Source organism: Zonotrichia albicollis, chromosome 8 (assembly GCF_047830755.1).
Source record: "Zonotrichia albicollis isolate bZonAlb1 chromosome 8, bZonAlb1.hap1, whole genome shotgun sequence".
Lineage (NCBI taxonomy): Eukaryota > Metazoa > Chordata > Aves > Passeriformes > Passerellidae > Zonotrichia > Zonotrichia albicollis.
Window position 1 is genome coordinate 30725555 of NC_133826.1, and position 12906 is coordinate 30738460.

The 12906-nt window shown below is 41.2% G+C and overlaps 1 protein-coding gene across 3 annotated transcripts in view; it reads left to right on the forward strand.

Moving 5' to 3' along the window:
* The window catches only part of MTA1 (metastasis associated 1), a 71478-nt gene that overhangs the window by 32165 nt on the left and 26407 nt on the right, over nucleotides 1-12906 (forward strand). For all 3 annotated transcript variants that reach the window (XM_074546504.1, XM_074546505.1, XM_074546506.1), the window contains exons 9-11: nucleotides 261-449; nucleotides 1552-1626; nucleotides 7831-7889. In XM_074546504.1, the coding sequence (XP_074402605.1) occupies nucleotides 261-449; nucleotides 1552-1626; nucleotides 7831-7889 (323 nt within the window). The remainder of the gene's footprint in view (nucleotides 1-260; nucleotides 450-1551; nucleotides 1627-7830; nucleotides 7890-12906) is intronic.

The window sequence follows — 12906 nt, forward strand, 5'->3', positions numbered from 1 at the left end:
TGGTGGTGAGGAGTTGATAGGAATAATTGATACACAAATTATTAATTGATCCACAAACCTCACTATTAATGAATGTTATGTTTGTACACTGACAGCTGCAGTCAGTGTGAGGTTGCAACCAGCTTTTGCTGACTTTTCCTTAGGTACAGAATGCCACACCTTCCCATCTCAGTGCAGAATTTGTCATTGCTGTTTCACTGTTGAACATTTTCCCCCCAGATACTTGTCCTTACGTTTCTTTCTCCTTTCCAACCCCCTAGTTCCATGCTATGGACACTTTGCACAAAAATGTCTATGACATTTCCAAGGCAATCTCTGCACTTGTGCCACAAGGTGGGCCAGTCCTGTGCAGAGATGAGATGGAGGAATGGTCTGCTTCAGAGGCAAACCTCTTTGAGGAAGCACTAGAAAAATATGGAAAAGATTTCACTGACATTCAGCAAGATTTTGTAAGTATATAAAAAGGTGCCCCTGTGGTGACTGGCTCTGACTGGTGGCAGAGCTGGCTTGCAGCTTGTCTAAAGTGTGTTCTTCATTGTGTGAGCAAGGGGGCTTTGAATTGGAGTGTGTCTTGCTGTAAAGTGGGGACAGGCAGACCTCATACTAGTGACAGCCTGGTGTACAGTCAGAATTTCAAACCACAGATGATAGTTTTTCCTGTAGAAAGATTAATTTAGGATCATCTGTTCCACTACAGCCGAGGGAGGATGTAGGAAACTGTTGTGACAGCCAAGCTGCTCTAGAGTAATTTGTGTTTGAAGGAAGATAAGTATTTGGCCTTCTGAAACATGAAAATGTAGCCACCTTTTACAGTATGGTTTCAGAAAGGGCCTTTTGAAAGTTTTCAAAAGAAATCCTGGGCATCCAAGGGAAGTGTTCTGTAGTTTGGCCAAAGCACCACCCTAGGTGCTCAGCCTGCAGATTGAATGGAGCCCTGTAAGAAGAGCCAAGTTTCACTGTGTCATTGTTCAGATGCTCTGGAACAAAACAAGTAGTTTCAGTGTTGTTTGTCCTGTGCTCTAATCTATTAGAGGGACTTGGAAACAGCAGCACATTCTGTGGTCCTGCTGAAATCCTCATGCTTCTCACACAGAGAACAGAGCTGGCAGGGCACAATTCTGTTAGCAGTTTGTTTTTTGTTTTTTTTTTTTAATGGGCCAGCTCCATTGAAGCCAAACTTATCAGAGCTGTGATGCTGTAGTTGTGACTCTTGCTTTAACTGCTGCTGAAGCAGAGTCTGAGCCTGTGGGATTCCTTCCACATTGTGCCTCTCTGGAATGGTTTGCTGTCAGCCAGTGCAGCATGAAGATTTACCTGCAGCCTGTTCCACTTGTAAACTGAAAGCTCAGAGTATTTTGAAAGGGCATTTAATTTAACATGGGTCCCATGTGCATCTAATCCCCTTTGTAGATTCAGACTCCTCTTTTTTTTTTGAGGAGGGCTAGTAGTTGCAAGACTGCTGCAACCATCAGTCAGAAGAATCCTGTGAATTTCAGTGAGACTGTGTGCCAGCTGCCTTCAATAAATGCTGTTTTTCCTTTGTGTCCCCAGCTCCCATGGAAGTCCTTAACAAGCATTATAGAATATTACTATATGTGGAAAACTACAGACAGATATGTTCAGCAGGTAAGAGAGTCAGAATCACCTCCTTCATTCTAACAGAAATTGTTTTTCATGCCTGTGAAACCAAGCCTTGTTTCTCTGTTCTCCCTCTTGGGATTCAGCCTTTCCAACAGATGAGTTCTGTTATGATCAGAACAATCTCTTGTCCCTAAACTCATCAGCCTTTCTAGATACAAACAGCATTGGCAAGAGTGCATTCTTCTCATGTTTGCTGCTACCTTGTGTGCTCTGAGCTTTCTGATGTCTGGTTTGGAGTTCAGCAGAGGAGGGAAGGCAGGGCAGTTGCTGTTTGAGTGTGGAGTTCAAGGTTCCCTTCAGTGACTCCTTGGAGGGGCAGTTGCTGTGCAGGAGGCCCCACCCTGCTTCCCCAGCCCTGCTGCCCATGCCTTGGGGGGCAGATGCACAAGGCTGCCCCATGGAAGCTCTGTGAGTCAAGTGCTTACCTGGGAAGTGTCACTGCCTCCAATTCCCAGGCTTGTTGTACTTGAGAAGCAACTTTTGAGTGGTGTTTACCATCATTTTTATCTCTGCTTGTTTAAATACAAAGGCTGGTCCCTGAAATAAAGCAAGCACAATGCAAGCAGCATGCAAATTCTTGCAGAGTATCGGTTGCTGAAAACTACTCACAGTATTTGACAGGAAAACTGAGTAAAAGATGGAAGAAATTTAGAATGGGTTTTTCATTATAATTATCAGTCCTAAGATGAAGCATCTAGTTGAGGTATTAGAAGAAGTGGAATTGTGACAATGTCCTGCCTTAACTTGTTTCCTTGGAAATTCAACCTGGGGTAAAGACTAGGTGCCTGAGGCATTGACCAGTGTTTGCCATGTGCTGTAATGTGATTTTTACCATTTTCTTTCTGGCTGGGGCACTGTTGAAATTAGAGGTACCCTCATGACAAATGAGAACTCTTTTTTTGCATCAATTATATTTCACTTTTAATAAAAGTATTAGTGGCATCCTCATTCCACTGTTTCCCCAAGTACATTCTTGACTGAAACTTTTCATTCCAGTTAGAAAGTGGATGGTAGAAACATGAGATGGTGATGGAAGCTGGCATGGTTGGGAAGAATAATGCTCATGGCTTGGTTTTTCCTTCCCCATTGTTTTCTCCATTTTCCTAAAGTTAGTTTTTACATAGATAAAATTGCGGAGGAGATAATTATGTGAAGACTTGAATTATTTGCTCTTGCAGCAGTTAAAGAACACCTTAAGCCTAAAGTTTCTTATACTGGTTTGTTCTGTTCTTGGGCACTAGGTTTTCTCTCTTGGTTATGCTGCACCTTACATGTGCTGCCCAGGAGTTCACCAGGGTGTAGGATTTGGGGAAAACTTCCAATTAGAGGCTCTGCTCTTAGGGGACAGTATAAGCTGAACAGGTAGAAGCTGCAGTGCAGAGATACCACATCAATTAGGTCTGAACTGAGCTGAAGACCTCATCTCAAATTCCCAGCTTGTACAAGCAAATAATACCATGAAACATTTATAAAAAGCTTGAGAGATCTATCTATATGTAACCACAAAGAGAAAGCATAGGAAGTTGTAGTTCAAATAATGGTGTATTACATTTGTGTTTTACTTGATGAGTGCAGTGTCTTTGACAAAGTACATCTGTTGCCATTATTTCCATCTGTTTCTTCACAGTGTTTGTTCTAGGCAGACTCTTCCCTTGGTCTAATACCACAAAATGTTTGAGGGCTGACAGCGTTTTTGTGTATAAGATATAGAAAGTATCCCAAGTAGGGATATGCAAAGTGTGTACCTCGAGTTTTTGCACTTCCACTTCCCTCTTTCCAAGAGCATTATTAAATTATATTGCAAATCTGTATGTTACAGGGTTTAATAAAAGTATTAATAACTTGCTTGTTCTTGTAAAATCTTTGGTTGAATGAACATTAAAAGTGCATTTAAATTGTCTGTTTCTGTGAGTTAGAAAACATAGCAATGAAGGTTTGTGTCACCAACCAATTACCTGCTTGGATGAAGAAGCAAGAGTTAGTTGGGAGCTGTTTGCATCCTTTGCATTTCTGTGTTTCCCTTGATGTTTTCTTGGCATGAGGGAACACTGCCATAATACTGAATCAGTCTCTGTTTCTTGCCATTGAGGAAGGGACATTTTGAGTTCCTTTGACAGAAGGCCCATTCTGGGAGCTGAACAGTAACTTGTACTCCTGTTGGTGGGGAAGAATAATGCTCATGGTTTTTCCTTCCCCATTGTTTTCTCCATTTTCCTAAAGTTAGTTTTTACATAGGCAAAATTGCAGAGGAGATAATTATGTGAAGACTTGAATTATTTGCTCTTGCAGCAGTTAAAGAACACCTTAAGCCTAAAGTTTCTTATACTTCTTTCAGAGCTGTCATGAACAAAATGAGGGTGGTGCATTCCAAATTCACTATCCTGGGTCTCCTTTGAAACTGTTTTTTCCTGGGATAGACTTTCTGTGTCAGTACACAAGAGTGTCTATTTCTGATTAAGGAAGGTTTGAAATGGCTTTGACTGGTTGACAGCTGTTTGTTGACTTCTCCCAGTGATTTGAGAGCTCTGAGTGTTGATTTGGTGTTTGGCTGTGCCTACATTTTCATTCAGTTAGTGATTGAGTTCTTGCATAGTTGTGAATTCCAGGGTGATTTTTTGCTTCTACTGTTGTGCTTATCATTAGGGGAAGTCCTGAAAACTTTAAAACATTAAATTTTTCAATGGTTGAGACAAGATTGGGACTGTTTGAATTGGTCACATTCTTTCTGAGAGTTAAAGGCTTTAATTTACTTTTTCCATTTTTATTTGTTTCTGAGAAGCAGGTAACTTCAAGGGGAAGATCAAATACTATCAATTTCTACTGTTCTATTTTTTATGTGGAAGTGGCACTAGAGAAGTATAGGAGGAATAGACAGTGGAAGTTGGTTTTAAGGTCTGCATGGTGAGAACACGCTGGGGAAAGTGGAAATGCCCTTACATTTGACTCCACAAAGTTGAGATCTCTGGGTCAGTCTTGATGCAGGTAGAAAACATCTTTCTGAAGGGATGTAAGCCTGCTTTGTACCTAGCCCAGAGCTGTGAGTGATGTCTTAATGTACCAGCCTTCATAAAGGTCTGTGTGCTGAAGTGTAGAAATAACATAAATGAAAGGTTTTTCCCCGTTTGTGGGATGTTTTATCCCCAAACACCTCCTGTTAAACCTGTGGTAATATGGAACTTGGTCACTTCCTTGCCAAAACTGCCAGAGACCACAGGTACAACCCATCCATTCTGAGATGTGTTGCTGGAGCACAAGCAGCTGGGAGCATTTCTGCCAAATGCATCACACACCAATTCCCTCTTCTGTCCCACCTCCCTGGCCTCCGTTGTGTGTTCAGCACTTGTATGCTCAGAGGTTTGAAAAAACAATAAACAGTGTGAAAATTCTCCTCTGAACCCAGAAGGTGTAATTTGTCTTTCCTATCAAACAAATAAAAACTCAATATTTGAATATATCTTAGGTATCCCCATTCTGTCCACCAACCCCACTCTTGTGCTGTGGATATTGAAATATCCACAATGTTCCTGGGTTACTTCTGTTGTTTCCTCTTTGTAAATGTTCACTCTTTAGAAAATGACCACAAGCAATTGCTCTGATATGTCACCTGTTATAAAACTCTTTCAAGCTCAGTGGGTAGGATGGCAAACGTGGGAGAGGATATATAAAAGACAGATGTTTGCACCAACTTGAATGTGCAGTGCTTAGATTTTAATCCCTTGCTCCCTGTGGGATAGATATGTTGGTAGTATCTTCCTTTTATAGATGGGGAAAATATGATGAGGTAAATAAGAGGATATACTTAAGATCTGTGTATATAAATAATTCAAAAAGATGTTTTTAGGCCAAACTATTAGAAAAAGTTACAGATGTTCTGGGTTTTTCTTGGGAGTGAGGACATTCATAACTACATCAGACAGTATTAAGAATTTATAGCATAAATATGCTTCAGGCACAGATCAATTAATAACTGGCAAAGGACTTAGCAAAGCACTCTCTCAGGGAAGGGATTATTCTGAAATTGTGCACAACTACATTTCAGGCACCTTTCTTTTCTACCTTCTGGGATCAGTCACTGCCAGGAAATAGGAAACCCATCATATCTGTATTGATTGCCCTCAGCCACAGGTACTGAGTGCAGATCCTTTTCTTACCCAGGACATTGCGGTGCCTTCTGGAAACCCTCCATTTTCCTGGTGTGCTGTTTGCCACAGGGGTGTGTGCCCTTTGTTGTGTGCTCTGCTGCTCCCCAGGCAGCAGGAGGAGAGGAGGCTGTTGTGAGCTCCAGGTGACTTTGGGCACTTCTTAGCTCAGGGCTTGCCCCATGGTCATCAGTCACAAAGGAAACCTGTGGGGTGAGGTTAACATCCATCACCTGTTTACCAAAATACCCTAAATTAGCCACATCCCCAAGGCAAGTGGCTTCATGTTGTGCACAGGAGAGTATTGTACTTACTGGTAATGTTTTGTGCTTGGATGAAGCTCTTGCATTCATACATTTCCAAAATTGTCATAACATAATGATGCCAGACATTCCCCTTGGGAGGTGTTGTCAAGAAAACTGCAACTTTTTCCTCTCACAAACTAGAAACTTCAAAAGCACTACAGTCCTCTACCAGTGTAAGTTTCCTGAATTTCCAGTCTCCAGGAAATTGGATTCTGGTCCTGGTCATCAAGCAGTGTTTTAAGCTGCTTGGCAGTGTCTGGTGTTGCATTCTCATGTATTTCCTGGGGGGACTGAGCTCTGGAGCTGTTCATCTGCTGATGCAGGTGCCTGTGGCAGTCTGTGCCTGGAGCATGAAATCCTCTTTTTCAGCTGAGGCTGTGTGTGGAACAGGCTCCAGTTCCTGAGCTGAGGGGCATCTGAGCATGCATTTTGTTAAAAGGATCATTTTTTGTGTGATATCTCTGGAAGTGGAAGGTAGAGGAGAATTTCTGGTGCTGTTTGGAGAACCATGGTGACAGCACTTCTTGGGGCCTCTCTTTGGGTGCTTTTGTTTCTTACATCAAGATGCTCAATTATGGTGTCTTGAAAACACTGTTTGAACCTGCAGTTCATATTCAGGAGAACCTCTTCAGTTCCACCACTGGCAGCAAGGTGTGTGTTATTGATTCCTGCACATCTGTGGGATTGATAAGGATTATCTCCAGCAGGTCTTTGTTTGGGCTCTCTGGGTGCCAGTTTTCAGGCTGCAGTTCTTGTCCTAGGTGGAGTTTACCAGAGGCAATCAGGGAAACTGGCCCATGCCAGCAGAAAGGAGTCAGCCGGGAGTGCAGCTCTCTGTAGGTGTGGCCATTGCCTTAGGATAACTCTGAGGTTCTGTTTTCTCATTCCTTGCTCTCTTGTCTGACAACTTCACTTTGGTTTCTAAGGTAGGGTGACTATTATTTGCAGGAAAAGGCAAGAGGGGAATTCTTCAGTAGTCCAGAGAGCTTTGGTGAGGAACTGTCAGTGTGTCCTATGGAAAATGGTTGCTTAAAACTGTCCTAATAAAACCTTTATGCTTACAGGAAACATTTACTTTGTTGTTTCTGAGTGTCTGTGTTGTCTCTGTAAAAACAATTTTTATGTTTGTCCAGCTCCTCAGTGACACACTCTTCAATTTTATGATGTTTTCTGATACTTCCTGCTTCTATGAAGATACTGACTTGAGCTTTACAATTATTTTCCTAGACTGTGCCTTGAGGCTGCTGCATAGCAAATGTTAAGCCAACCTGTTTGTCTGGAATATTCCCATAGTGCTGGTGTGTCTGGAGAACAGTGTCACAGCTTTATGCAGACAGCTGGGATCAGCTTTGAGCAGAGCTTGAACTAGAACCTCCAGAGATTCACCTTAAATTTATTTAGCAATTGTAATAAAGAGAAAACTTGAATCTCAGAGTGTCTCTCTTATTGCTTAAGTAGTGGAGGTATGAGTATAAAAGGAGTTATTGAACTTCCTAATGTCAAAAGAAAAAAATATCCTGTGTCACTGAGCCTTCAGAAATTTAGGGGTATCAACACAAAAGTCTTGAAACTTTGAATTGGTGCAGCTGTTGGGGAACTGTGGTGGAGAGGTTGTATTGCTGTATCTCTTATTGTCCAACTGGTGAGTGTTATCATGGGGAATTGACATAGATTTACTACTTGACTCAGCTAAGATGGGTCTCATTTTCTTTTTATTTTAACCATTTTCTTTTTTCTATTCAAAGAAACGATTGAAAGCAGCAGAAGCAGAAAGCAAGCTAAAACAAGTGTATATACCCAACTAGTAAGTACCCCTTGTTTTGTTTTTTATCTCATTGTAGAGGGATTGGTGTAGCATTTTCCATGTCCTACCAATATTATTATTTCCTGGTTAGGATATTGTGCTAAGTGTTGCTCATTTCCTGCATCTCTGTAATGTTCCCATCCTGAAGTGACTATTACTTATCTTCTAATTTTTATTTTTGTATGGACTGGGAGTTGGGGACTTGCTGGCAGGTCAGCATGGTTGTGAACAAAAGGGTAGCTAATTAACTGCTTAATAATTATCTGTTTTTCTTAATTTTTCTCAGCAGTGGATCACCAATGCATGTTTGCTATATATCATTATATATTAAAAAGAATGTATAATTATTTATAGGTGTACATATGTTTTAAAACAAAATTTTTAGTAAAATATGTCTTCTCTTGGATTTCATCTGCATAGCCTAGTCAGTACTAGTTAGAATGCAGAACTTCCAGTCTACCCTTTCCTTTCACTTTTCAACTTTCACTCCCAGATATGCTCCCCTGTGTATTATCCCCAATAACTTCTTTGCTCTTTTATGCTGTCTCCTTTTAAATATTTATGAACGTCTACCATCTGTTCTGTTACTTTAGATAAAACTAAATTTTATATATTTAGCTTGCAAGACAGCCCCTTATTTCTTCTGAAAATAGAGGATCCATGATCATATGTCAATACCTCTCAGGTGAATTTACTAAAAGTGAGGTGTAATATTCAGAGTGAAGCCAAATAGATTTCTTGTCACACAATTTTTCAACAGTATTGCTTTTTGTGGATGGTGTTACTCTGCAGGGGGACACTGGACATCAAATTAAGCATGAATTCACAATGTGATAAGCTCATAAAGCAAAAGGCAGTATAATTTAGACTGCAGATGCAGAAGGATATTGCAGACGAGAGAGCCTGGCAGTCCTGCTGTTCTCTTGGATTAGAATGTGTGGAGGGAGGGCTTTGTGTTTGGAAGGTTGTGGTGCTCATTTGATAATGGCTGCCTGGAGTGGCATCTTATCCCTCAGCCAGGTAATTCTTTTTCCTGCCTAGAGAACACATAATCAAATCAGCAGCTTAGCTCCCTGCTCCAGGAAGGGACCTGGCTCTGCCCACGTGGCTGCTCTTCTGTCTCTGGCTGTGATTTCCAGTCACAGTTCATTTTATCAGTGTTGTACCTGAACTTACATATTATTTAGTTCATAAAATAGGGGATACATTTTCCTCCTCCTTCAATATCCTTTCATGTATATCAGGGAAAGTAGCAATTACATGACTTACTTAATCTCACATGAATGCTTCTTCTGTTTTCTTGCTATTAATACCTCTAAAGGTGGCAACAATTAAATATTTCTAAGCTTTTTGGATTACTTCTACACAAGCTTGAGTACAAGGGCTGGCATATAGAGACTGTATGACATCTACATTATCTTGTGACCTAGAAGGAGATTATATTCTTGGCTTGTAATAGCAATGCACGGTGTAGGGATCTAAATATCAATGTTATTGATTTGTCCTTATCATGTTACTGAGCCCATTCCTGTTTCTAGGCTTGAGCCATAATGATCCACTTGTCACCTCGAAAATAAATTACGTGATGTAGGCTGTCACAAGACCTATGCAGAAGTGTATCACCTGATTGAAACCCATTTTAACAGTAACTGGTGTAAAATTGTTGGCAGTGAGAGACCCTGGAGGATATCAGGCTCAAACAATTTTACCTTTTTTTTTCCTCTGGCTGTCTTCCATTGATAGGGCTCTGGTTTGTTTCTCTGATGGTAAATAGGAAAATCTAGCAGAGAGGAGGAAGATAATAAGAGAAAGAATAGAAGCTGTCTTCAAAGGTCACATACATGTTACACAGTGACAAATAGCAGCTCTGTGTAAAGCTTTAGAGTTGATATTTTTTAACTTGAAACTGTGCCCCAAATTTTTTGATGCAGGTAACTGAAGCATGGAGGGTCATACAGGTAATTGATGTGAGGTTATCAAGCCCTACACCAGTCTTAGAAAAACACTTCTGACTCAGAATGAATAAGCATTTCTGTACCTTTTCCAAGAATAGCCCTGGTTTTGGGGCAGACATTTGTAGTTGACTCGACAGAACCTGATGTCTATAAATATGGCTTTGCAATGAAACTCTTTGGCTGAAAAGCACTGATGTGCTTTCCTGGTGAAAGGAAAAAGTGTAAAATCAATGAAACTCAGAAAATACTGAAAAACAAATGTTTCAGTTGTTTTCTGTAGCACTGTCTGTGTCAGTGTGAAGCAGCAACAGAAGTCTGAACACACAGAGATTCCACATTCTCACATCCTCGTCCTGCCATCCTCCAAAGTGAGTGCAGTGCTTGGAACACCTTCATGCAGGTGTAGTCTCTTCTTCTAGTGTGTACCCAAACACACTCTTCAGGTTGTTGTGGAGCTGTACTCTGGTTTTACTAATCTTACAGGCATCATAGGTACCATCTTCTTTTTGATGAAGATCTGATTGTATAGCTTGTGCTTTTTGGGATTAGGACATCTGCAGTTGTGAAGACTGACATCCAGTTTGGTGTGGCTTTTCCCTCATTTGCTTTGATCTAAGTGATACCAGAAGGGGTAAGAACAGAAAGGGAAGAGTGAACTGCTGCACATGATTTTCAGTCTCCAAAATGTAACTTTTAGCTCTACATCTGTATGTGTTAATGAATACATTCTATTTACAGTATTTTATCTGAGAATCTCAAAGCACATTGGCAAGCTGCAAATGCAGCCTCTCAAAGGCTGTGAAGCAGGGAAATACTGTTCTCCCTACTGTGCCCCTTTTGTGAATCCAATAGGGAAACTGGAGGAATAAGTCAAAGCTTTGGTTCACTACAAGGGGCAACTGCCTAACAAGCTGAAGATAATTCCTTTGTCTGTTTCTTGGTTGTCCTCTGCTTGAGGAGCAAGATTGTTTTTCTTCCCTGTTTCATTGTGCAGAGGTCCATGGCAACATGAAAAACTTAAAAGGTGTAATGTTGCTCTTCCCTCTGTACTGTGCTAGTTAAAATGACAATCCCCAACATTTTGTTGGAGAAAGCTGCTCCTATTCAGAAAGTATTGTTTAATGGCCATTAGACCTGCTCTTAGAAGTGGGTGTTTACAGGAAGTTGGAGAGCCATGAGAAAAGCTCACCTCTGTTGCCTGGATCCAGACACTTCCATTAGATGCTTAGAGGTGAATGGCACAAATGTGCCTTAAAAAGGGATTTAAAGTTGTTTTTATTTCTGAGGCTTTATTACTAACCTGTTTTGTTGCATCCAGCACAAATGGGTTCTTCAATAACAGGAAATAGTCACAGGATGGTATTAAGTTATAATTCTTTCTAACAACAAAAATTTTATCACTGTGCTGTGGGCCAAATGCTGTCTGCTTATCTACTGAAGGGCTGTCAGCCTTCTGTGGGGATCAGGATTGTCTGCAGCTGGGTTTTTTTGTGCAGGGGTCTCAGTCTCTGTTGGCAGGCTTCTCTCTTTATTGCCTCCATCTCTTCCCTTGGGACTGAGCTGAAGAATACAGCCCAGAAATCTGCACTTCATGGTCCCTGTTCCAGCAGAACTGACTGCTTCTTCAGAACTGAAACCCCTTTAAGAGACTTCCATTCCTGAAACAAGAGCTGGAAATGACAGTTTGCCATACCATCAGTATTCTCACCACCTTATTTGCATCTTTAGCTTCAGCTTCATTAATTGCTTAATGATTCATCCAGTTACTCATCTGATTCTCTTGCTAATAGCTGTGGCAGCTTTGGTGATATCAAACAAGTTTAATTAACATATCATCAACAATTAAGAGCTTTTTGCTTCTCATATGATGAAAACATTATCTGCCTGAATTTTATTGTTACAGCCACTCAGAAACTTGACCGTAGCTTTGGAGCAGGACACTCTCTGGTGCTTGCTGCAGCTTCACTACTTGTAGTGCTGCAGAATCCTGGAGTTTATCTCAACTACAGCATGTTAGTCCTTCTGATCAGTGTGGTTTGGTGATCAGCTTGCACCAGTGCATGCTTTCCACTCGTGTTTTAATAAGGCTTGATAATGGTTTTGGAGAGGGTAATGGAGTCAGGCCATGATCCTCCTTTCTAGTCCCAATTCTTTGGATGTGCTTTGTTAGGCTTTGCTGATGGATTTCAGACTATTTTGCTATATTTTTGGGGAATAAATCCAAGGTGTAGAAGGGAAGCAACAGGCCTGATGTTGAAGCATAAGGCCTTGGTTTTCTTTACTTCAGTCTCTTGCTCTGTGGAGCAGCACTGCCTGTGACAGTGTGTCTGGGAGGGCTGTTTGTTTTACAGCATTGGGGCAATGTTTGCATATGGAGTTTGCTGGTGAATCATTGGCAGAAGTTCTTTTGCAGCAGGTTACTATAGTGACACCCCAGAGCAGAGGAGCGTGAATGTTCCCTCTTTCAACTGCCCCTTTGTTAAACTGCCCTCGGATCTCCTGCCATCTGCAGGGTCAGAACTCGGTGCCTTTCTGATAAGCACCCTGAGACACTTTAATCTTTGCAGGAGCTGGGCAAATTAATAAGCAAAAGGAGATGAAAAAGTATTCAGGCTTGTGAATTCATCTAAGTGTCTTTTTTTTAATCTCCTTTGCTGCTTTTGAGCTGCATATGTGCTGCTCAGTGCACTAGAAGAACAAACTACTTAGAGTGTTCCTGTGCTATTTGGCCTCCTGAGCTTTCTCTGCTGCAAAAAGGCTCTGAATTTTACAGTGAGAACACTATCAGAAATTTTTCCTGGACTGGGCAAACACACTCTTCCCTCCTTATGCAACCTGTGTGTAGTTCCTGTAGTTCATTCACAGCAGAACTTATTTTGTCTCTGTCAAAATGGAGCTTTACTGAGCTCTGTATCTCAGGATCTGATTGGACATTTTCAGAGAAGAAGGATATTTTCTGGCTTGTGGGGCAGCATCAGCTTTCCAGTTGTCTTCAGAATTATGTCAGTTGGAACTCCATTGCTTTTCATTGCTGAGAACATGAAACCTGATGCTGGTGCCCC